The sequence below is a fragment of the Nannospalax galili genome, unplaced genomic scaffold (genome assembly GCF_000622305.1).
Source record: "Nannospalax galili isolate Female #2095 unplaced genomic scaffold, S.galili_v1.0 scaffold265, whole genome shotgun sequence".
NCBI classification, from domain to species: domain Eukaryota; kingdom Metazoa; phylum Chordata; class Mammalia; order Rodentia; family Spalacidae; genus Nannospalax; species Nannospalax galili.
The window spans coordinates 287,086-312,472 of record NW_008353747.1 but is presented as its reverse complement, the minus strand read 5'-3'; the positions used below and the strand labels follow the sequence as shown (position 1 = coordinate 312,472).

The following is a 25,387-nucleotide window of genomic DNA, read 5'->3' as shown; positions in this document are numbered from 1 at the left end:
ACCATCCCCCCAGTGTTGGAATGTTGATTGGCTTGATCTTGTTCAAGTCTTGTGTAGGCAACCACAGTTGCTATCAGTTCATGAGTGCAGCAGACCTGTCATTCCCAGAAGACAGTGTTTCATTCCACTCCTCCCTGACCTGTGGGTCTTACAGTCTTTTCACCCCCTCCTCTTTGATGGCCCTGGTCCTTGGGAAGGAGCTCCATGACTTTTTAAAGCTGTGTTGCCAATCCGCTCTCAACAGATTTTAAGTTCCAGGAAAATACCTGGATTTTTTTTCTGATAGGATGTTTTAAGGAACTAGAACAGTGGCACACACTCAAATATTACATGATGCTTTTTATGTATGTGGTAAAGTATGCATAATATAAAATTTGCCTTTTGTAGTTGTTTTACTTTGCTTTTTGTATTAGTTACTTTTCCTGTGGCTGTGATAAAATACCACGACCAAGGCCACTTATAGAAGACTCTATTTTCTTATGCTAGGTTCCAGTGGGAGAGTCCATAATAGTGGAGGAGGCATGGCAGGAGGTGGCCAGAGCATGGTCACACCTCCTAAAGGCTCTATGACCCAAACAGTGCCAGGAACTGGGAACCAAGTATCCAAATACTTGGAGCCGATGGGAGACATTGTCATTCAAACCACGCTTTTTATTGCTATGATAAATACCATGACCCAAAGCAACTTGGGGGAGGGAAGGGTTTATTTCAGCTTTCAAGTTATAATACATTCTTGAGGGAAGCCAAAGCAGAAGCTCAAGGCAGGAACCTGGAAGTAGGAACTGAAGCAGAGACCCTGGGAACCTGCTTACCTGTCTTATTCAGTCGCTCTTATACAGTCCAGGCCCACATGCCCAGGGATGGCATCGCCCACAGTGGGCTCAGCCCTCCCACACCAATCAAGAAAATGTCTCACAGACATGCCCACGGGCCAGTGTGATGGAGGAAATTCCTCAATTAAGGTTCCTTCTTCCCAAATGACTCTAGCTTGTGTCAAGTTGACAAAAACTAACCAGACCAGCACAGTTTTGTTGTTGTTGTTGTTGTTGTTGTTGTGTGTGTGTGCGTGTGTGTGTGTGTGTGTAATAAGATCTCAATATACAGCCGGGGCAGACCTGGAACTTGCTATAGTAGCACAAACTGGTCTTGAACTCAAAATCCACCTGCCTCTGCCTCCAAAGTGATAGGATTAGTGACTAGATTACCTGCTGACTAGATTACCATTTTAACTGTGATGATGGTTATAAAGCACATTTCTGAGTGTGTGACTTACTCTGGATATAGGCAGTACCATCCAATAAGCTAGGGGCTCAAATAGAACAAAGAGGGAAGGCAGAAGCACACTATCACAGTCATTCTCTTTCTCTTGGCAGCCTCTGCCATGTGCTCTTGTTGCCATATTTGGCTTTGTTTCATCTGCCCTAAGACTGAAACCTATTAAACTGTGAGCCAAAGGAAATCCTTTCTTATAAGTTGTTTCCTCAGGTATTTTTATCCTGATGACAAAAACAAACACAGTCATGTTTAAATGTACTATTTGGTGGCATTAAGTGCATTCAAATAGCCATACGGTCATCACCACTATTCATTTCTAGAACTTTCCATCTTATAGAACAGAAGCTCTGTACCCATTAAACAACTTCCATTCCTCATTGATCCTAACACTTAGTAACCTTTATTCTGCTTTCTGTCTCTACACATTTGCCTATCCTGGGTACTACATATAAGTAGAATCATACAGCATGTATCCCTTTGTATACAGCTTACTCCACATAGAATGTTTTCAAAGTCTATCCAGTTGTAGCATGTATTAGACTCTATTCCTACTTAACACTATGTAGTAGCCTATTATATAACACTTTTTAATATTTATTCATCTGTTGAGGGGCATTCAGGGTTTTTTCTCTAGCTATTATGAATACTCCCATACTTTGGTATACAAGTACCTGTCTGAACCCTGCTTTCAGTTCTTAAGGGACATCTATCAAATTGGGATTATTGGATCATGTGTTTTCTAGTGACATTATATTTTACATTCCCATTATCAAATATAAGGGTTCCAATTTCTGTGTCCTTTCCTTGTTTTTGATATTGCGTTTTTGTCACATAGCCCAGGGAGGCCTAGAACCTTCTATGTAGCTGTTGCTGGCCAGAACTTCTGATCCCCCCTACCTCAACCTCCCCAGGGCTTAGATTTCAGGCTGATGGCCACCACACCCAGTAAATCATAGTTCTTAATCTGTTCTTGATATTAATCTTTGATTACATTTGCGACATGCAAATCTTTTCACTCATTTTGTGAACCCTCTTTTCACTTGCATGGTGCTTTTAACTCTTGTAGAGTATACTGCTTCTATACGTTTGTGTCCCTCAAAACAGACTTGTAGGATGCATACTGCAGTCACCAGACAGATTAAAAAAACTGAAGTCCAGCCCCAAATAGCACACTACTTGGCACCTAATACCTACTCTAAACTTCTAGATATTGTTATTATTGGTATTGTTCCTGCTTCTGATCTATGAAGAGTAAGTGGTACTGCTCTAAAAAGGCATAGGATGGGAAGTGGAGAGATGGCTCAGTGGTTAAGAGCACTGGCTGCTCTTGTAGAAGATCTGGGTTCGATTCCCAGCACTCACATGGCAGCTAGCAACCGTCTGAAACTTCAGTTCCAGGGGATCCAACACCCTCCTCTGACCTCCGCGGGCACTGCACGACACAGGTGCACTTACATGCAGGCAATACACTCATACACATAAAAAATAAAAATAAAAATAATTTCAATGCTGGGCGTGGTGGCTCACACCTTTAATCCCAGCACTTGGGAAGCAGAGACAGGTGGATCTCTGAGAGTTCGGGGTCAACTTGGTCTGCACAGTGAGTTCCAGGCCAGCTGTGGCTGCAGGGAGACCCTGCCTCAAAAAGAACAAAAAATCTTTAAAAATTAAAAATAAAAAAATAAATAATTTCAAAGGCATAGAACGGGTGGGAACATAAGAAATCAGAAAACCAGTTTGTGAGCACAGCCAGAGATCACAGAACTATGCCTGTCCTCAAACGACGAATTTTCACATTTCAATGAACTCCAAAACCACTTAGCGCTGTCGCCCCGCCCCGCCCCGCAGCCTAGCCCAATCCCAAAGCCACTTCCGGCCCGCCCCCAGCTGGCCGCCAGTGATCCGGTGTATGCGCCGTAGCGGGGCTTTGCCTGACGTAAGCGGGCGAGGACGGACACGCCCTGCTTCCGGCGCCGGGGAGAGACTCCCCAGACCCTGGCGCTCCGCGATGATGTCAGCTCCGGTTGCCGTGCTGAGTCGGAAGTGGGAAGCTTCTGACCACTGAGGCTGTGTCGTGTCGTCGCTGCTGGCCTCTCAGGCTCTGGTAAGCGAGAAGGGAGCTTGAGGAGAGGGGATGGTTGAGTTTGCTGTGCGGATTTTCCTCCTCAGCCGTTGCCAGCCCAGGCCTCTGCACTCTGCTCCAAATTCCTTCTGTGTTTGCCCGACCAAGTCCCTCTTCGAAAACTTCGACCCTGTCAGACTTGTAAACCTTTATGGTGCTCCAGCGTCTAGTGTCTCTGAACATCCTCCTGCTCCTTTCCAGGCGCCTACTGGACGGGGCGGAGTGTTGGCCTCCGCTGCCTCTTAACTTGTTTCTAGAACCTGCGCAGGGTGGGTGGGTCTCCCTCTCCCCAAGAATCTCTTCGGGAACCCCAAGGGATAAAATAACAGAGTGGACGACAGAGAGCCAGATGTCAGGGAGGCAGTTAAGCACGAGTCTCAGTAATCACAGTTGAGTGCATATGACAAGATGTTGACGTTTCTTAAGGCGAGTGGTGGGCTCGCTACCGTACCCTTCCTGACCTGTTCGTATTTCCTAGAATTGAGAAGACACTTCGTTAATTGAGTGCCCACAGCTCAGAAGCTTATATTTAGCTATGGGTGTTCCCGTTAGGACCAGTTTTTCTATCCTAGAACCACACTATATCTCGGTCGTTGACTCTTGGTCCCTAAGGGAAGACATAAAATGGGAGCCGAGAAGGAATGCTGTTTGAGGCAGGGGGCGGGGGCGGGAGGGAGCGGTATGTGTTTACCTTTGATCTTGCAGATAAATGTGTTAAAAGGATTTCTGTTACATTAGCACATGAAGTACTGAAAATATTACTGGGTAGAACATATTACCTTGGAAGCACTTTTTTAATTTCAAAATAGAGATCCTAGGGAGTACAATTTTTAATAGCGTTTGATTTGAGTGGGAGTTAGAGTTGCTCGAATAGGAACCTAGGTAACTATGTTTAGTAAATGCTCTAGCACTTAGCCACACCCCCAGCTTATAAACCATGATTTCACCTACCCCAATTTTTTCAGTGTTTCTGATGGTTCTACATTAACACAGTATCGGGTTTGTTCTTAAAATGTGTGCTCACAAGAGTTGACAGTGCCCTTAAAGGATTAACAGTACTCTTCATAAATAAAAGCTTGAATCAGGAGAGGGGTGAAGATATTATAGGACCAACAGTAGACACCTCTTATAAGGATAGACTTTTGCAGTGGATATATGGAGTGAAATTTATTTTTAAAGAGGACTTACTCAAAAAGAATCAAAACCAAAGGCTCTGAAAGATTAGTGGCTGTACTATCCCAGAGGCTAACAACAGATACAACAGTGTTGTATCTCTGTAGAGCATCCGAAAATAAGAGATTTCATTGTTACTTGTTTTTAAAGCATTCATATTTTTATTTATGTGTATATGTGTGTGTATTTTTATTTATGTGTATATGTATGTGTGTGCCACATGTATGTGGTGACTCACAAGGCCAGAAGAGGGCATAAAAGCCCCTCAAGCCATAGTTAAAGTCAGTTTTGAGCCACCTGATTTGAGTGCTGGGAACGGAATGCTGGTCCTCTGGAAGAGCAGCAAGTGCTCTCAACTGCCGAGCCATTTCTCCAGGCTCTTGTTTCTTTAAACACACACACACACACACACACACACACAATTTTTATTTTATTTATGTGTGTGCCTGTGTACATGGGTGAGGGGTGCCCATGGAGGATAGAAGGGGCCATCAGATTCCTTGAAGCTGAAGTTACAGGGATTTGTGAGCCACCCTGTATGGGAACTAGGGACTCTGGTCCTCTGATAGATCAGTAAGCTCTCTTAACTTTATTTATTTGTTTCTGAGACAAGGTCTCACTATGTAGCCCAGGCTGGCCTTGAAGTCAAAGTCCTCCCAAATACAGGGATTCCATGTGTGTACCACCACAGTCAGCTGAAAACTAAAACATTTAAAATAGGTAAATTGAGTATTAAAACAAGCAAAAGATAAAGGTTACATTTCATCAAACCTTTCTTTTCTTACTAGGTACTTTTATTTTCATGTATAAGTTAATTGACTAAATCTAAATTGGAACCTCCACAAAAGTTCTCATCAAGTGATCAGTCCTTCCTTTAGTGTTTTTCTATATAAAGAAAATCTATGCACAAATTTTAGGATGAAAAAGATGAGTTTAATGGGGTAGGCAAAACATTTTTTGTTTTTAGCATTTATTCTAGTCTTCTTTCTGTTGCTGTGATAAAACACTCTGACCAAAAGTAACACAAGAGAGAGAAGAGTTTATTTGGCTATAGTTCCAGATCACCATTCACCATTGAGAGAAATCTGGACAGGACCTCAAACAAGAACTTGAACAGAAACCATGGAGGAATGCTGCTTGCTGGCTCAGTCTCAGGCCTATGCTTAGCTAGCTTTCTTATATAGCCGAGGACCACATGCCCAGGGAATGGTGCTGCCCTGGTGGACTGGGCCCTCTTATATCAACTAACAGTCCAGAAAGTTCCCCCACAGACAAGCCCATAGGCCAATATGATCTGTGCAATCCCTCAATCAAGGCTTTCCTAGATGTCTAGGCTGTGTCAAATTGACTGCTAAAGCTAAGTAGGACAACATTTGGGATGACAACAGATTTATTTTCATTCTCTATTCTACACATGCTACAGTACCAAAAAGCCTCAATGCTTGGCCTGGTACTGCCTAGTGGTACATCTCAAGACAAGTAGTAAAGCCATATGTTGAAGTAGATTGTGAATAATGATGATTACAGAGGATTCAGGAATAACTACATGGAAGATTGAGCCTTTCAAAAAATATTAAATTGGGGCTGGAGAGACAGCTCAGTGGTTAAGAGCATTGGCTGCTCTTGCAGAGGACCCAGGTTCAATTCCCAGCACCCACATGGCAGCTACGAACCATCCTTAACTCCAGTTCCAGGGGAATCCAAGGCCCTCTTCTGACCTCTGTGGCACTGCATGACACAGGTGCACTCACATACGTGCAGGCAATACAGTCATACACATAAAATTAAATATATATATATATATATATAAAATTGTATGACTGTAAATTTAATGCCAGACACAGAAGAAAGAATAATCAGATAGGAACTTGTGCTCAAAGATCTTAAGAATTCAGCAAAGCAGATCTGCATAGCAGTACAATGTAAAAGGTCTTATAAATCCCCAGTAAAAATAGAAGTAAAATGTAATAGGACGCTAGCTTCTTTGTGTAATGGAACAATATAGGACCATTAAGAAGGAAATAAGGCCATTTGTGGTACTAAATCCTCTTACTATATGTAGTCTTGAGAACCCGTGTCCTATGTTCCATATTTCTGTTTTTCAGCTTCCTTTCTGCACATGTACATGTGCTTCCTGTCTAATGATCCAGACCCTTGAATTGTATTTTTTTTTTAATGGAGACAGGGTCTCTCTGTAGCCCCAGCTGGCCTAGAACTCACTATGTAGATCAGGCTAACCTCAAGCTCACAAAGATCCACCAGCCTCTGCCTCCCAAGTGCTGGGATTAAAGACATGCCACCATGCCCAGTGAATTGTATTTTTTTAAAATAATAATAATGCCAGGCATGGTAGCACATGCTTTTAATCCCAGCACTGGGGAGGCAGAAGCAGGTGGATCTCTGAGTTTGAGGTCAACCTGGTCTATATAGTGAGTTCCAGGCCAGCCAAAGCTGCTTAGTGAGACCCTGTCTCAAAAATAAATAAACAAGGGGCTGGAGAGATGGCTCAGCAGTTAAGAGCACTGGCTGCTCTTGTAGAGGACCCAGGTTCAATTCCTAGCACCCATATGATGGCTAACAGCCATCCAGAACTCCAGTTCCAGGGGAATCCAACACTGCCTTCTGACCTCCATGGCATTGCATGTCATGGGTGCACTTACACATATGCAGGCAATATGCTAATACACATAAAGTCAAAATAATAAAATAATGATAAGCAAATAAATAAAGCAAGCCAGGAATGGTGGATATAGGCCTGTAATCTCAGTACTTAGGAGGCTGGGGCAGGAGAATCACTACAAGTTCAAGGCCAGCTTGGGCTATACATTGAGACCCTATCTAAAAAAAATAAAAGAACAGGCCTGGGGAGAGATGACTCATTGGATAAGAGCTGTTGCTAAGAAAGCATGAGTACCTGAGTTCAAATCCCCAGAATCCACATAAAAATCTAGATATGACCACATGCACACCTGTAATCCTAGCACTGTGGAGAGTGGAGACAGGAGGATGACCGAGGCTTGCCGGCTATCAGCCTAGCTCCAGTTTCAGTGAGAGAACCTGCCAAAGGCATAATTTGGAGAGTGATAGAACAGGACCCCCAATATCCTCCTCTGACCTCCACAGAGGCCAGGTGTACAGATGTACCACACATGTACACCCCGCCCCCCATACACACACATACTTCACACTGGTTTATGCAATTAGGGAATTTATTGACTTTTTTTTTTTTTTTTTGGTCTTTTTGAGACAGGGTCTCCCTGTAGCCCCAGCTGTCCAGGAACTCACTATGTAGACCAAGCTGGCCTTGAACTCACAGAGATCTGCCTGCCTCTGCCTCCCAAGTGCTGGGATTAAAGGCATATGCCACCATGCCCAGCGGGAATTTATTGACTTTTATAACTGAAAAATATGGAAAACTTTTTCTTTTTCTCTCTGGCAGCTCTGTTTTCCTGCTTAGTTTTGGGGCAGGCCTTCCTTTGATGTTGTGAAGGTGGCAACTATAGATTTATATCTTACTAGCCTGGCAACCCAAACAGAAAAAGAATTCCTTTCTCTATAGGTTGAGCCAAAAGCCCAAAGATAATGTTCATTTGCTCCTGTACACTTTGACAAAGTCTCATGCCTGCTCTTCCATTAGTCACTTTGTCTTCTGTGCCCATCCTGGGTCTGGTATATGAAATCAGTGTCATCCAAATAGATGCACTGAGCGCAGTTAATACCCAGAGGAAAACTCAAGGGTGTCCCTCTACTTTTTGCAATCTTTTGGAATTCAGGATACCTTAGGGTAGAGGAACAGTGGTAATCATCCAACAGTGAGACAATTCAGGGTATCTTTACAGCAGTTAGAGGGGATAATTAAGCTTATACAGTGATTACATGGGGGAGTACTCTCTCAAGGATTATGTTTTTATTAAGCTCAGTAAAATATACATGTCAAAAATAAAATATGTAGAGCAACATGTTATGGTTCATTTCCTTGAAGTAGTAAATTCCTGCACCATACTGAAAGGAGATGAGGCTGTCTCCCTGTCCTGCATTAGCTGTTAGCTTTATGCAGAAAAATGACAAGAGGCCATGACGCAACTGGTGGTATTATCTTGGAAGTGTCAAGAAGAGAGAGAAGCTCTCTTTCCTGAGTAATTAGGCGTAACTTTTCCAACTTGAATTAGCTTTTGTTAATATGATTCTATAAGGAACTTTACTTCAATAAACTGAAGATAAGCCAAGCATGGTGGCACATGCCTGTAATCCCAGCACTCAGAAGGCTAAAGCAAGAGGATTACAAGTTCAAGGCCAGCCTTGGCTCTTCATAGCAAGACCATGTCCCCAAAATAAGTAAATAATGGTGGCATACTACTGTAATCCTACACTCAGGAGGCAGAGGCAGGATGATTGTAAATTTGAGGCTAGCCTGGGCTACACAGTTTCAGGGAAGCATCAGCCATATAGTGATGTCCTGTCTCAAAAGCAGTCAGAATGACTGATCATTCAGTTGATTGGTTGATTAACTAAAGGTAGACCAAATGTTCTTCCTCTGCCCCTCAGCATCTTTGAGATGTGTATCTATTTCATGTTACACAGTACACCTGACACTTGAACTTGTTTCTTGAGCATTAGGGGGGAAAATTCAGATAAGGTCGGGTGTCGTGCTGCATGCCTTTAATCCCAGCATAAGGAAGCAGAGGCAGGGGGAGCTCTGTGAGAGCAAAGCCAACCTGGTCTACATATCAAGTTCCAGGCCAGCAAGGTGACAAGGAGACCCTGTCTTAAACAAATAAAAAAATCAGATAAACAGTGAAAATTAGTATAGGATCAAGTAAAGGCTAGTCAGGCATGTTGATATGTGCCTGTAATCTCAGAACTCTGAGGGCTGAGACAGAAAGATCATGATCTCAAGGCCAGCCTGTGCTATATAATAAGACCGTATCTCAAAAGAGAAGAAAAAAAAAAATCAAGCACAGACTGTTTTGATTTTAGTTAAAAGAGTGTCAGTAATTATAAGGCTATAAATTGAAGTAGATGACTTAATATTATGAAAGACCCACAACATACATCTAATCTACTTCTGGTCTTGATTCTCCACTCCAAATCTGAATTTTGAGCTGGGCCTGGTGGGTGCACACTTGTAATCTTAGCACTTAGAAGGTGGAGGCAGAGGGATTAGAGATATAGACAATTTGAGGCCTACCTAGGCTATATGAGACGTGGTCTCAAAAAAAGAAAAAAAAATCTGAGTTTCTATGTAACTAAAGAATCTCCAGCTTCAGTCCTATATTGTAGCAGTCAGAACAGGTGCCACTGTGTTCTCTACATGTAAATGAAAACTAGTCTGCTCACTTAAAGACTTACAGGAAATCTATAGTTCTTGCCTTCTTATGTCTAAGTACCTTGTTGTAGCTACCATTAGCAGGCAATGGTTAACTGCAATAGTTATTTCTATTTAAATGGCTACTTTCTTAAAAGTATAGTAAATACATATATGTCAACAAATGTACTCCAGCTGACTTTTTTTTTTTTTTTTTTTTTTTGGTCTTTTTGAGACAGGCTCTCCCTGTAGCCCCAGCTGGCCTGGATTCGCTGTGGAGACCAGGCTGGCCTCAAACTCCCAGAGATCCGTCTGCCTCTGCCTCCCAAGTGCTGGTGTTAAAGGCGTGCACCACGACGCCTGGCAAGCTGACCGTTTTTAAGCCTCTTTTGTTTTAGCTATCCCCAGATCAGGCTGTGTCCAGTTGGTAGGTTTGTAACCATCTTGTCAAATATGTCTGGAGTTTTTGGCACGTCTTCCTCAAAGTGTTTTCAAATGTATTGTGTTCAAGAAATGGGAAAGAACAATGGAAGGTGTATCACAGCAGTTGACTTGTCTGCCTTCTAGTCTAACATCTGTCTTTTGCATAGCCCCTCCCCTAGGGCTGGATGGAGGATACCTTAAAGTGAAATGACAGACCAGGAGAATAATAACAACATCTCAAGTAACCCCTTTGCTGCTCTTTTTGGCTCCCTGGCTGATGCCAAGCAGTTTGCAGCAATCCAAAAAGAGCAGCTGAAGCAGCAATCTGGTAAGTAGAGGAGCCAATAGCAGCAGATGACATACCTAGAATCCGGTCTTCCCAAATCAAGTCTTCTTTAGCAAATTAATTGAAATGAGAATTTAAGTTTGGGGAAGAAGTTGTTTTTGCTTTTATTTTCTGTCTGTCTGTCTGTTGGTTGAGGGCAGAAATTGGTTTGTTGTTGGTTTTGTGGTTGATTTTGTTTGGGGGCCTTCCTCTATGTTGTCCTCCCACTTGCATAAAGAGGCAGGATAACAGGTGGTTCCATGGAAGCAGACGCCCACTGTGATCCCAAAGCTGTCAAACTGTTAACTTTTGTTTTTTAATTGCCTAGTAGTAACTTTTAAAATAAGTCATCTTTTTAACATAGAAAATTGAAGTAGCACATGTAGGTTTGGAAAACAAGCCACATACAGCTTTAGAAAGCAGTTATAAAAGAAAGAATTGTAAAAGCTTCCTGACCTTTTCACAAAAGAGTTACTCTTAAGCTCAATACTCCATAAGGCCTCCCAGGAAAAGTACATCTTCTGTTCCATGGAGTGGCCTCCTTTGTAGCTCACAGCTGTTAGGACAAACTGCTAAGGATCTAATTCTTAGCTTTAATATGAAAAAAATCAGAATAATCTCTCACTAACCAGAAAAAATGGTTTTCCTCATCTGGGACTGAATTTAAGATTGAGTACAGCTTCCTCCTCTCTGGAGACTGACTAAAAGAATTAGAATGGATTTTTTCAAACTAGATATGATCCCCCTCCCAAAAGAGAACAGTGTGCTTTTTCTTTTGATAAAAGGAGAAATGCTTTACATTTTCTCTTCGTTTATTTGCAAAGAAAACAGTTCAGATGCATCTCTGGGTTTTGGCCTTGCTTTGTGATTAGGACTGAAAAAGCAGGTAAACGCATAGTAGATTAGGGGTAGACAGGGTTATGGATGAAGCAAGAGAAAAATAAGTCCAAAGCTAATTTTGTAATCAGTCGTAAACAGAAGTAAGGCTGGCAGGAGCCGAGAGCAGTGAGAATGAGACAGACACATGCCCTTCTGTTACTATTTTGGCACCTCATCATCTGAGTTTGTTTATACCAATGTCCTCCTGCCACCAGGTCCAACCTGTTTGTTACCAGTAATTAGCCAGAACCTTTGGCCTTCTCTCCTGAGTTTCTCTTCTACTGAAATCATCACATGGAAGCATCTCTTCTGAGAGTTTGGCCCAGATTTTCAGGATAACCATTTTGTCAATAAAGAAAAGCAGTTGTACCCCTCTCCACCTGTGGCTTTGAGTGAAAAACACTTTTTTTTTTTTGAGACAGGGTCTCCTTGTAGCCCCAGCTGTCCTGGAACTCACTATGTAGATCAGGCTGGCCTTGAACTCACAGAGATCCACCTGCCTTTGCCTCCTAGTGCTGGGATTAAAGATGTGCGCCACCACGCCTGGCCGAAAAACACTTCTTTTATAAGGGCATTCCATGTAAGTGCCCTTCTGGGAGGCAGTCTTTAGAGTTGCTTTATGAAACAATAAAGAGATTCTGTCAATAAGAAAAAAATAACCAAATAGAAAAACTAGAACAAAAGATAAGCAACTTGTATATCAAATGATGAAAAATCCAATCTCAATAGAGAAATGCCATTAAAACAACAATTAGAGGGGCTAGAGAGATGGCTCAGTGGTTAAGAACACTGGTTGTTCTTGCAGAAGACCTGGGTTTGAATCCGAGCACACACGTGGCAGCTTACAACTGTCTGTAACTCCAGTTCCAGGGGATCCAATAGCCTCTTCTGTCCTCCATGGGCATTGCAGGACACGGGTGCACTTACCTACATGCAGGCAATACATGCATATACATAAAATAAAAATAATAAATAAAAATTAAAAAAAAAAAACAACAACAACAATTAGAGGCCAGCATGATGGCTGAGCAGGTAAAGACACCTGCTGCCAAGCGTAACAACCTGAGTTCATGCCCTTGGACCCACGTGGTGGAGACACCTTGCACATGCTCTGTGGCAAGCGTGCAACCGCACATACAACGTGCACACACACAGTAAATGTAATTAAAAAGTTTTAAACAATTGGGTCATTTTTTGTTTAAAATGTCATTCTTGGGCTGGAGAGATGACTGAGCAGTTAAGAGTACTAGTTGCTCTTACACAGGACCCAGGTTCGATTCCCAGCACCCACCTGGCAGCTAACAACCATCTGTAACTCCAGTTCCAGGGGAATTGGATGCCCTCTTCTGACCTCCATGGACAGGCATATGACATGGGTGCACTCACATACATGCAGGCAATATATTCATATACGTAAAAATAATAAAATATTTTTTAAATGTCATTCTCTCATCTTTAGTTTTGCAAATGAGCATGTTTTAACAGACGACTTTTCTGTATGTAACTGTAACATCAAAAGCAATACAAAATCCTTCTAGTAAATCCCTCATTAATGTTAATTTCATTTTTAAATAGTTATAAGTGCAACACTGATAGTTGAAGTCAGGATGTAGAAACTCTGTTCTACCCAACATACATATTATACACATACAATAATAGTAAATGCTTTTTTTAAAGCAGAGGGTTTGTCTGTACTAGCATCAACGGTTGTACTAGTCCCTAGAACTGAAGAGCAATATCTCTTCATATAAACATGAAGTCAAAGGTTCCATCCACAAGAATGCTCACAACAGGATCAGAGTTGTGCCAGTGATGACTAACTGTCATTAAGTAGCCTGAACTTTTTTGTCATGTTGGCTATTTTACAACTTCATGTTAACTAGTCCTTAGTGACAGGAACCATCCAGACATGCTGGTAACCAATAGAGCATCTTGCTCAAGAAGTCAGATTTCATGTAACACTGGACCCAACAAGAATCCAAGAGCATAACTTCATTGTCCAATTAAAAATACAAGAACTTAGCCAGGCATGGTGGCACATGCCTTTAATCCCAGTACTTGGGAGGCAGAGGCAGGCTGATCTTTGTGAGTTCAAGGTCAGCCTGGTCTACATAGGTAGTTTCAGGCCAACTGGAGCTACAAGAAGACCCCCCCCCAAAAAAAAAAAACATGAACTTGACTTAAAACAGTTCAAATACTTGTATCTCCCTAAAGAAGGCTGGTAAATGTCAAATTAATGGTATAACATTGAAAACTGGCTCAAAAAAGATCCAAAAACATTTGGCCCTTTAGTACCCAAAGCGTCAAAAATATAATGTTAAAATATCTCTACTAGAGGGTTTTCCGTAATCTGAGAGCTTTTCATACTTGAGTGACTTAACTCTTCTCCCCTGAATTTTAAAGAAGTGCAAGAGTTTCCATACTCAGAAATTGCATACGTGTTTACCTTTCCTCAAATAAAACAGTAACTGATGTAGAGATAGCATAGTTTACTAAAATTAGCTTTAAAACCCAGAAACAAAAGAGCATGATTATTTACAACCATGTTAATAGAATTGTTACAAGGGTCTAAACTTTACATCTCAGACTTGTTTCTACCTGGTTTGGGATACCTATCATTCTCAGCCTCATTTTTATCGTGAGGACATTGATGAATCCAGACTCCCCTTGGCTTAGTAGCATCTATTGCCACATCAATGATGGAAACTGGAGTCACCCATCTCAGGAAAATGAGGAAGAGATAGCTGAACACTGCTAGCAGAGCAAAAATGGAGCCTGTAACTGGGCCACAGTGAGAGATGAGCCTGTTCAGTCTCTTATGCATCGGCAACATGGTTTCCTTTGCTACCTGTTCACACACCTTCTCAGTCCTCTCTGCCACATTCCTCCAGTTGTGGAAGGTCTTTACTACATTATGGATCTTTTCTGGAGCTGGCAATGTCCCTGACTTCACTTGGAAAAGAGCTTTTTCCAACTCTTCACACAAAGATTTTACTGAAGATTCACATAAGGTAATAAGATTTTCCGGAAGTACTTCAGGAATTTCACCAGCCTTGGTGCTTACAACCTGTAAACCACAGCTGGCTTCTTCTACAATCTCCATACAGAATGCTTCAGTGAAGGAGGTATTAAGGAAAACATGTCCTTGAATTAAGACATTTCTAACATCCTTGTGTTCTAAAGCTCCCAAAAGATGCACCCTGTCATGTAGTTGGTATCTTTCCCATACTTCTTCCAAAACAATCCTCTTTGATTCTTCTCCTCCAATTAGGAAATTTAATCCAGGATATTTCTGACAGAGTTCAGGTATTATACCGCTAAGCAAATCAATCCCTTTTCTGTAAACAAGTCTGCAGACAACAACAATAGTTATTACACTGTCATGCCTTCTACATGGTTCTGGAGTGAAGTCAGTAGGATCTATAGCATTAGGAATAACAGGTACTATTTCAGGATTCAGTGCTGTTCATAGTACAGGATTTTCCTTACTAGTGTAAGAGACACAAATGATGTGGTTTATGTCACAAACAGACACAGTTAGAAGCTTGTTTGTAAGCACCGAGCTGACATCAGCAAATCCAAAAAGGGAATGGTCTGTAAAAACTGTCTGGAGCCCCATTGTCTTGGCATGAAAGAGAGCATCATGGGCCATGGCAGAGAAAGAACTGTGGGAATGGATTATCGTAATTCTCTCCTGAACAAATATGTGCCTGAGCAATGGCAGACTGTGCAGGAGGAAAGTGATGGGTGTAGATTGGTTGTACATGACTCTGAAAGGCAAGTAATAAACTTTGAGGCCATTACTGAAGTAGCAGATGCCTTTTCAATCTCCATAAGCATAGGTGACAATTATGAAATTGTGCCTTCTTTCAATGAGGCACTGAGAAAGCTGGTAAATGTGGCTTTCCATGCTGTCCATATTTGGGTAGAAAAAGTCAGACACTATGCATATATTCTGGATGCAGGTTCTGTAGGTAAAGAGACTTGGAGAACTAAACCGAGAAAGTATCACTGAAGCAGGCTGGCCATGCGCACCTCCTCCTCCACAGGCCATGCTGAGTTGGTTTGGGAACAGTTCTCAGAACAACCCAATTAAATGTGCCTTCTGTTGCTCATGCTGCTGACGGTCCATGTTCTCCTTCCTTATTCAAGGATGGCAATACTCAAGCCGTTTCCTTTGCTTGTTTTCTTACTCTCTTGGTTATGTAGGCCTTTCCTCCATGAATGCCCTCCTTTCAGTGTAGTCCTCCAGTCCCATGGCTGCCTTTGTAATCAGATCAGATTTTATTTAGATTCAAAGAGACATCCAGCACCCAGGCAGCAGAGGCAGAGTATGTTTGAAGCCAGCCAGGGCTGCACAGTAATACCCTGTCTCAAAAAAAAAAATCATAAATTCTCTTATACTCATGGGTAGGCACAAAGAGAAAAACATGCTCTGAGAATAATACTTAAGCTGTTAAAAAATTATATTTTGTGTATGAGTGTACAAGCTCAGAGGTCAGAGGATAACTTTACATGTTCAGTTCTCTCCTACCATATGGGTTCCAGAGATCAAACTCAGGTCACCAGGCTTTCAGCAAGTGCCTTTACCCTCTAATTCATCTCACTGGCACTAAAATGCTTAAGATCTTTGAACTAGCAATTCTGCTTCTATGAATATATACTAGAGAAATACCCAAGTAACTCCAGTTTCAGGGGATCCGATGCCCTCTTCTGTCCACTGCATACTACACCACACAGGTGCACTTGTACACATGCAGGCATAACACCCACATAAAATAAAGATAAATAATTTTTTTAAAAAGAAAATTAGAAGCAGTCCTCATGTTTATCATCTGATGAACAAACATGGAGTTTAAGTGGCTATGTAAATCATAATAACTACACTTAGCTATTAAAAGAAATGAGATGAACTGGGCCTGATGGTGCAGGCCTACAATCCTGTCTACTCAGGAGGTTTAAGCAAGAGGTCACAAGTTCAAGACCTGCCTAAGCAACTTAGGGAGACCCTGTCTCAAAAAGAAGTCTGAGGATATGTAGCTCAGTGGTAGAGCATTGTCCAGCGTGTGCAAAGCCCTGGGTTCAACCCCCAATGCCAAACAAAGAGAAGTGAGGTAACTAGACTTGGTGGCACATGCCTTGTTAATCCCAGCACTCAAGAGGCTGAGGCAGGCTATCTACTACCATAGCAAATTCAAGGCCAGCCTAAGCTATATGAGACTGTCTCAAGAAAAAAAAAATAGATGTAACTCAGTTGGTAAAGTGCTTTTGTAGTATTTATGAAGCCCCAGGACCAGACCCCAGTACCACAAAGAATGAATAAGTAGAATGAGGTAGGCTTTGGATGACTTACAGGGAAAAGTATTGGTGTTGATAAGTTAAAGGCCAGTTGACAGTCCAGGAGACAGTTCAGTGGGTAGAAGACTTGCCGCCAGTCCTGATGATCTGCTGGAACCCACATGATAGAGAACTGACTCCTGAAAGTTGTCCTATTACCTTCAAATGTGTACACCCACACATATACATACATACATACATACATACATACATACATACATACATACATACATACATATATACATACATACATAAAATGTTTTAAAGTATGGTACAGATCTATTTTTTTTTCATTATTTTTATTTTATGTGTATGGGTATATTGCCTGCATGTAGGTAAGTGCACCTGTGTCATGCAGTGGCCACAGAGGTCAGAAGAGGCTGTTGGATCCCCTGGGACTGGAGTTACGGACAGTTGTTAGCTGCCATGTGGGTGCTGGGATTCAAACCCAGGTCTTCTGCAAGAACAACCAGTGTTCTTAACCACTGGGCCATCTCTCCAGCCCCTGTTTAATTATTTTTTAAGGTGAGGCTGGCTCAGCAGTTAAAAGCATATGCTGCTCTCACTTAGGACCCAAGTTTGGTTCCCAGCACCTACATCAGGTGGCTCACAACCACCTGTAACACCAGCTCCAGGAATTCTGAAGCTTCTGGCTTTTGTAGGCACTGCTCTCATATGCACAAACTCACACCCACACATGCACTTAAAAATAAAATAAATATTTCTTTTTTTTTTTTTTTTTCGTCTTTTTGAGACAGGGTCTCCCTGTAGCCCCAGCTGTACTGGAACTCACTATGTAGACCAGGCTGGCCTCAAACTCACAGAGATCCACCTGCCACTGCCTCCCAAGTGCTGGGATTAAAGGCATGTGCCACCATGTCCGGCCTATAAATATTTCTTTTTAAATGGCCTGGTGAGGTGGCTTATCAGGTAGAGGTGCCAGCAACCTTGCCTGATGACCTGAGGTCAAGCCTCAGGACCCACGTGGTGGAAGGAAAGAATTGACTCCAGCAAGTTGTCTTCTTTCCTCCACATATACACTGACAACTTGGTGTGCCCTACCCCACATGCACACACACAAATAAATAAAACTGTTTTGTTTTTTAAGTCAGCTAAAAACACAATCTCATTTTTTAATTAAAAAAAATCATCATAGGGGTGGGGATTTAACTCAGTGATAGGATGCTTGCCTAGCAAGTGCAAGGCCCTGGCTGGGTTCAGTCCTCAGCTTGGGGGGGGTGGACACCACACGGACACAACACACAGACATGACAAAAAAAATCATTGTAATGAACATTAGCATAAGAATAAGGAAAAAAGTCGTGAAAAAAAGTAATGAACATTAGCATAAGAATAGGGAACACAGCTAAGTTAAGCAGCTATCTGTAGGGAATATATTCTATATGATATATTCCTGACTTTGGAATTATAAAAACAAATGTGTTCTCAAGGAAAAAGCCATAGACATTTTGCTCTATTAAGTCATACCTTTTCACCTAGATTCGACAGGGAAAGTGATGTGATGTTGCTAATTCTGGCCGGTAGAGTATGATTAGGAGAGGAAGTAATAAACTTACAGTGTAAAACGTAAGACTTACAGTCAGGGATTTCAGAATCATACACTTACCTTGCCTGAATTGAAATGACCACTAATGAGATGAATAATTTGCTTCACATCCTAAATTCTCCTCCTCTTGGTTACAGTCATCACTTTGGGTAGTTTATTTGGTTCTAAGACCAGAGTGCAGCCAGGCGTGGTGGCACACACCCTTAATCCCAATACTCAAAGGGGCAGAGGCAGGCAGATCTCTGAGTTGGAGGCCAGCCTGGTCTACATAGTGAGTTCCAGGCTAGCTGGAGCTACAGGGAGACGCTGTCTCAAAAAAGAAAGAAAGGGAAGGGGGAAGAGAGAGAGAAGTGCAGTGTTTTAACAGCTTACATGTTCTGGCAGATGAACTCCCAGCAAGCCCAGATGACTCGGATAATAGTGTGTCAGAGAGCCTGGATGAATTTGATTACTCTGTGTCTGAGATCAGCCGCTCATTCCGGTCACAGCAGGAAATATGTGAACAACTCAACATCAATCACATGATCCAAAGGATCTTCCTCATTACTCTGGACAACAGTGAGTTATAGACTTGTAGTAAATCTTGATTATTCACCCTTCCTACTTGGTTTGGGCTAGGGACAACTTTGGCTCTAAAAAACTATTTTGTCTAATGGTTAAAACCAACACTGTACTCCCTGAAATACAAGGTTGATGTTTCAGTAAAAATTTAAAAATTTACTTATTTCTATTTTATGTGTATGAGTGTTTTGCCTGCATGTAAGTGTACCCATGTCATGCAATGTCCACAGAGGCCAGAAGACAGCATCAGATTCCCTGGAACTAGAATTACAGGTGGTGGTTAGCTACCATGTGGGTGCTGGAAACTGAACCTGATCCTCTAGAAGAGCAACCAGTGCTCTTAACTGCTGAGCCATCTCTCCAGCCCCTCAGTAAAGCTTTTGAATTACCTAAAAACAGTATTTCGATGGCTCTAACAATGTTGCCAACTTGGTACTGACTGGTTGTGTAGTATTTACATTTACTACCTTAAAAAGGAAGTAGAAATAGTAGCCAAACCCATTTTCTTCTCTGGTGGAGGGTCTGAGCAGTGTCAGTGTTCTACCTCTGTTCCCTATCTGTAATGAAACCCTAAAGTTAAAACAGATGTCCAGAATTTACTCTCTAAATGTCATAATGAGAGGTTTGTAACAAAGCTGTGGTTGTAACTACTTTTTAGGATTACCCTGAGTCAAGTTTGGGATAGTTCAAGAGACACATTATCACAGTCAGTTGTCTGGAGCTGAGTGCAGCTGTATATGCCTTTAGTCTCCACTGCCACGGAGGCTGAGTCAGGAGTGACCACTGGAGCCTAAGAGTTGAGGGCCAGTCTAGGCAACATAGCAAGCCCCATCCCAAAAAACAAAATGAAATGAAAACAGTTGTCATAAGGCTGGGAGCATTATCCTTAACCTGTCAGACTAAACCATTTCACAGGTGATCCAAGCTTGAAAAGTGGGAATGGTATCCCCAGTCGCTGTGTGTATTTGGAAGAAATGGCAGTAGAACTGGAAGATCAAGACTGGCTTGACATGAGCAACATTGAGCAGGTACCACTCCTGATAGGTGCCCTCAAAAGTTAGCCATGCACTGGATGCTGTCCATTCTTCAACCATGACTTTGCTTACCTCTGTCTCTTCCATTGTTTGTGGTATTCTTCACTGGTCTCTTCCCATCCACCCTGTCCTCATGTCCAAATCCACCCATTGTTTAAGAACCAGTTAAAATACCATCAAAGCTTGCCAGATAGGGATTTACTCCCTCCTCTGAGTTCCTCATCTTCTATGTATTTTTTATGGGAATTATCACTATCTCATGTGACTTTTTCATATGCCTGTCTTATTACTCCTATTAGACTCTAAATTCCTAAGGTAAGGCCCATCTTTTTCTTTGTTACATACTTTCAAAAATCAGAGTAGGGTTGGGAAGTTGGCTTTAGTGGGTAACAGCACTTCCTGTGCAAGTAGAAGTAATACCTAAGTTTGGATCCCCAGCACCCACAAAAAGCCAAGTGAGACCACCTGAACCAATAACTGCAGTGCTGGGGCCCAGAGAGAGTGGAGGTAGAAGCAACTCTGGGAGCTTGCTGACCAGCCAGCCTAGCTGAAAAATAGTGAGTCCAGATTTAGTGAGAGACCCTGTCTCAAGGGAACTGGGTGGAGAGCTATAGGGCAGGACGCCTGATACACTCCTCTGGCCTCTGTGTACACAAACATGTAGTCATACACAAAAAGCATTGCTATGTTAGGCACTTTTCTATCGCTGTACTGTAATACCTAGGATATGCAACTTAGAAAAAGTTTATTGCCCTTAGTTTTGTACATTCTGATCCATAATCCATTAGCTACACTGGGACCTGTGGCATCATGTGATAGAGCAAAACCACTTCTATCGAGAGCCAGGGAACAAAGAGAAAGAGGAAGAACCTGGGGTCCTGGAATTTCCTTCAAGGGTATGCTTCCAATAATAACCTAAGCCCCTAATGCTAGCCCCCTCCTCCTCAAGAGTCTACCACTTGCTGATAGAATCACTCCAGAGACCAAGCTTTTACCACATGGGCCTTTTGGGGGAGACATTCAGGAGATTATGATGGTACTATGGATCATAGTCTATGATCCAAATCAGAGTCGGTGCACAGTACCTTTCAAGAACTGATTAACACTAGAGAATAAAACTTTGGGGGCCAGGCGTGGTGGTGCACACCTTTAATCCCAGCACTTGGGAGGCAGAAGCAAGCAGATCTCTGTGAGTTCAAGGCCAGTCTGGTCTACATAGTGAGTTCCTGGCCAGCTGGGGCTACAGGGAGACCCTGTCTCAAAAAGACAAAAAAAAAAAAAAAACTTTAATGGGGAAGACACTGATAACTTGGCATTTAACTACATATAAAATATCTTTGTAAGCCCAGCAATCACACAAAATAGTAGATTTCACAGATAAGTATTACTGATTCTTAACACCATTCAACAAGTAACTTTTTGGTGCCTACTCTGCTGGGACTATCCCAGACACTTGATGCTTAACTTGCACTAGCTATATTTACAATTGTTTTCAAACATTTTCTAAAGTAATAAGATATGGAATCCTTTTTCCTTCTTTACCCTAAACCACACCTGATTCTTGCCAAAATACATAGCAAAATTACTTTTTCTACCTTAATGTTCTAAGATTAACTTTGCGATAACTTTAGTATTTTTGTTTGCTTATTTTTCTTAATAGGCTATCTTTGCACGATTGTTACTTCAAGATCCAGGAAACCACTTAATCAACATGACTTCTTCTACAACATCAAATCTCTCTGCTGATCGAGATGCAGGGGAGAGGCACATTTTTTGTTACCTTTACTCCTGCTTCCAGAGAGCTAAGGAAGAGGTAAAGGAATCCCCATCAAATTTTATTTTCTCTTGAGTATAACTTCAGCGTGTAAGTCAGGGGTAGATCAGTGTTTCTCGTTTGTGTGTGTGTGTGTGTGTATCTCCATCATGGTATATCTGTAACTAGGTGTCAGGAGCATTATGAGATTGTCTTATAAAGCTTTAATCTCTTTTCTGTGGCTTAGAATCCATTTCTAGTCCCAGTTAACCAGTGCCTCTGTTCTCTACACAAACCCCTTTAGAAATTACATCCTTAAAAAGAAAAGAAACAACAAAACCACCCCACCAGATCCAAAACCACCCCACCAGATCCAAAACCACCCCACCAGATCCACCAGGTGTGAGCACAGGACTATAATCCCAACACTCAGGTGGCAAAGGCAGGAGGATTCCCACAAGTTCAGAGCCAGCCTGGTCTATGTAGTGAATTCTAGGTTCTAGGCCAACCTGGGCTATATAGCAAAACTCTAAAAAAAAAAAAAAAAAAAAAAAAATCCAGATCTAAGAATATCATTTCCAATGAGATGAAAATATTAAAGTAAGCTAAACTTGCCATTTTCAGGATTAGAATTTTGGGAGGTGAGTCCTTAAGCCAAAGAGCAAGTTTGTCATGAATTTTCAATCCACAAGAAACCAGTCTGGGGACATGATATATTTTCCATTCTGTTTGCAGTGTCTACTCTTGTTCCATGTTATAAAAGCTATATGCTTCTCTCTCTTCATGCTGTTTGCAGATTACCAAAGTTCCAGAGAATCTGCTACCCTTTGCAGTACAATGCAGGAACCTCACTGTGTCTAACACTCGAACAGTTCTCCTCACCCCTGAGATCTATGTTGATCAAAACATCCATGAGCAACTGGTAGATTTGATGTTGGAAGCCATCCAAGGAGCCCGTGAGTATATAAGCAAGGTCTTTGAACTTCTACATTTTGAGTTCCAAATTTCAAATTCCTCTAATTGTTTTAGAAAGTCTCAGACCCATACAGTTCTGATACAGATTAAGGAAGACAGGTCTGTTAGTTACTTTTTCTGTTGCTCTGATAGAAACACCATGACCAAGGAACTTGCAAAAGGAAGAGTTTATTTAGCTTACGGTTCCAAAGGGACAAGAGTCCATCATGGCAGGGAGGCATGGCAGCAGAGGTGGCTGGAATAGGAGCAGAATGCTCACGTCTTCAAGCAGGCACAGGAAACGGAGAGCAACTGGAGATCCCACAAGGCTTAAGAACTCTCTAAGCCCACCCTCAGTGATGTGCTTCCTCCAGCATAGCCACACCTTCTAAGACCTTCCAAAACAGTGTCACCAAGTGGAGACAAAAATGTTTAAATACTTGGAACCTATGGAGGACATTTTCATTCAAACCATCACAAGTTTACATCTTGATCTTTAAGCTCCAATAAAGTAGAATTATCAAAAATATCATAAAGAACCAAGGTATGGAGCTGGGCATGTAGTTCAGTGGTAGAACAATAGCAAAGCACTTGTCTAGCATGTACAAGGCCCTGGGTTTGATCCTTAGCACCAAGAGGAAAGACACAGAGAGAGAGGGAAGGGAGAAAGGGAGGAAGGACAAAGGTAACGACATAAAAACTCCCCATGGCCTCCTTTCTTTCTCATTTGTCTTCTGTTAGATTTTGAAGATGTAACTGAGTTTTTAGAAGAGGTTATTCAAGCCTTGCTATTGGATGAGGAAGTTCGAACATTTCCTGAAGTCATGATCCCAGTGTTTGATATTTTATTAGGCCGAGTAAAAGATCTGGAGCTCTGCCAGATCCTACTGTATGCATATCTGGATATTCTTCTCTATTTCACTAGGCAAAAGGATATGGCAAAGGTAGGTCTGAAAAGCAGTATGTATTTATTAAGCTGACAACCTGATACTTAATGCTTCCTATCCTGAGAGCACTGTAATACTGCCTATAGAAAGCTAAGCATGCCAGGCATGGTGGTACACACCTTTTAGCCCAACACTCAGGAGGCAGCAGCAGACAGATCTCTGTAAGATTGAGTTCATCCTAGTCTACATGGCCAGTTCCAGGCCAGCTGAGGCTACAGGGAGACCCTGTCTCAAAAAAAAAAAAAAAAAAAAAAAAAAACTGGGCATGGTTGGGTGTCACATCTATAATCCCAGCACTTGGGAAGTGGAAGTAAGAAGGTGGGTGTGGGTGGGTGTGTCCTATAGAATAAAAGAAAAAAAGATGGATTGGTTGTCTACCTCTCTGAGACCCTTGCATCCCATCCCTCTATCTTACCATACAGTGAACAAGTAGGATTTGTCCTTTTCTACAGGTTTTTGTTGAATACATTCAGCCTAAGGACCCTAGTAATGGGCAGATGTATCAGAAGACCTTGCTGGGAGTCATTCTGAATATCTCCTGTTTGTTAAAGACTCCGGGTGTGATAGAAAACCATGGCTACTTCCTGAATCCATCTCGATCCAGTCCTCAAGAGATCAAAGTACAGGAGGCCAACATCCATCAGGTGAGATGTTTCCCAGGGTATCATAAGCCCTGGTGTTAGATTAGTATTTCCTTAGGAACCACATGTGGATAAGGCTGCTTGAGCTTCTTTGGGAAAGCAAATTGTTCTGGTTGGCTTTTGCCATAATAATATAAAGAAACTTCCCTTGTAATGTTCGGTGGGGGGTGGGGCACACGACACACCTGTAATCCTAGCCCTCAGGATATAAAGGCAGAGGGAATGAGATGTTCAGGGTCATCCTAAGCTGTATAGCAAATTCAAGGCAAGCCTGGGCTATATAAGACCCTTTCTCAAACAAACAAAGGAACAACAACAAAGTAGACAGAGAAAAATCATGCTCTTTACAGTATTCAGTAAGAACAGAGGATGAACGTGGTGCTGGGTGAGAATAAGCTCCTGCAGCCCTTGTACCAACACCACCTCTTCCTCTTAGTCCTCACCCTTCTCACCAGGCTGGTTGTCACTTAGCTTATAAAATATTTTGACTGAACTCTACTTGTGCATTTTTTTTTTCCTATCCTCTTTCTGCTTGGGCCTCAACATAAATTTTAGTAGAGGTCTGGTCAACATGAGGCATTCAGAGGGGTAGACTGGACATAGTTTACATGTCCCTTTCACTGTTTCATCATCATGGCACCAGCAAACAGTTGCTGGCAAACCACAGCAGTGGCCAACCCAGCCAGCCACCTTTTTCTTCTTTTTTCTTTTTGTTTTTTTTATTTTTTCCTGTATATAAAATTTTATTGGGGCCAAAGAGATGGTGCAGCAGTTATAAAGGCAGTTGCCACCAAACCTGATGACATGGGTTCAAGTCCCAGGTCCCATATGGTAGAAGGAAAGAACCTATTTCCGCAAGTTGTCCTCTGACTCCCACACACTCCATGGCATGCTCTTCCCATATACACACATTAAATAAATGAATTTAAGGAAAAAATTTTAAACAAAAAGATTAACTGACTCTAACCATATCTGTTTGTATTGTTTATAGCTTGATACACTACAGTAATATACAGTTATTCAGCTACAGAGTTGAATAATTGCTATGAAAACCACCTTGAAAATCAAAGCCAAAAGTATTTTTTCAATCT

The 25,387-nt window shown here is 41.9% G+C and overlaps 1 protein-coding gene and 1 pseudogene across 1 annotated transcript in view; one reads left to right on the top strand and one right to left on the bottom strand.

The window, feature by feature from the left end:
- The first annotated feature begins 3,235 nt into the window (after positions 1–3,235).
- Positions 3,236–25,387, top strand: part of Ube4a (ubiquitination factor E4A) — a 52,034-nt gene continuing 29,882 nt past the window's right edge. Inside the window, exons 1-8 of the mRNA XM_008850895.3 lie at positions 3,236–3,379; positions 10,466–10,626; positions 18,791–18,964; positions 19,883–19,995; positions 21,662–21,814; positions 22,551–22,710; positions 23,450–23,652; positions 24,108–24,299. Of these exons, the coding sequence (XP_008849117.1) occupies positions 10,506–10,626; positions 18,791–18,964; positions 19,883–19,995; positions 21,662–21,814; positions 22,551–22,710; positions 23,450–23,652; positions 24,108–24,299 (1,116 nt within the window). The 5' untranslated portion in view covers positions 3,236–3,379; positions 10,466–10,505. The remainder of the gene's footprint in view (positions 3,380–10,465; positions 10,627–18,790; positions 18,965–19,882; positions 19,996–21,661; positions 21,815–22,550; positions 22,711–23,449; positions 23,653–24,107; positions 24,300–25,387) is intronic.
- On the bottom strand, positions 13,891–15,865 carry LOC103748332 (annotated as a pseudogene).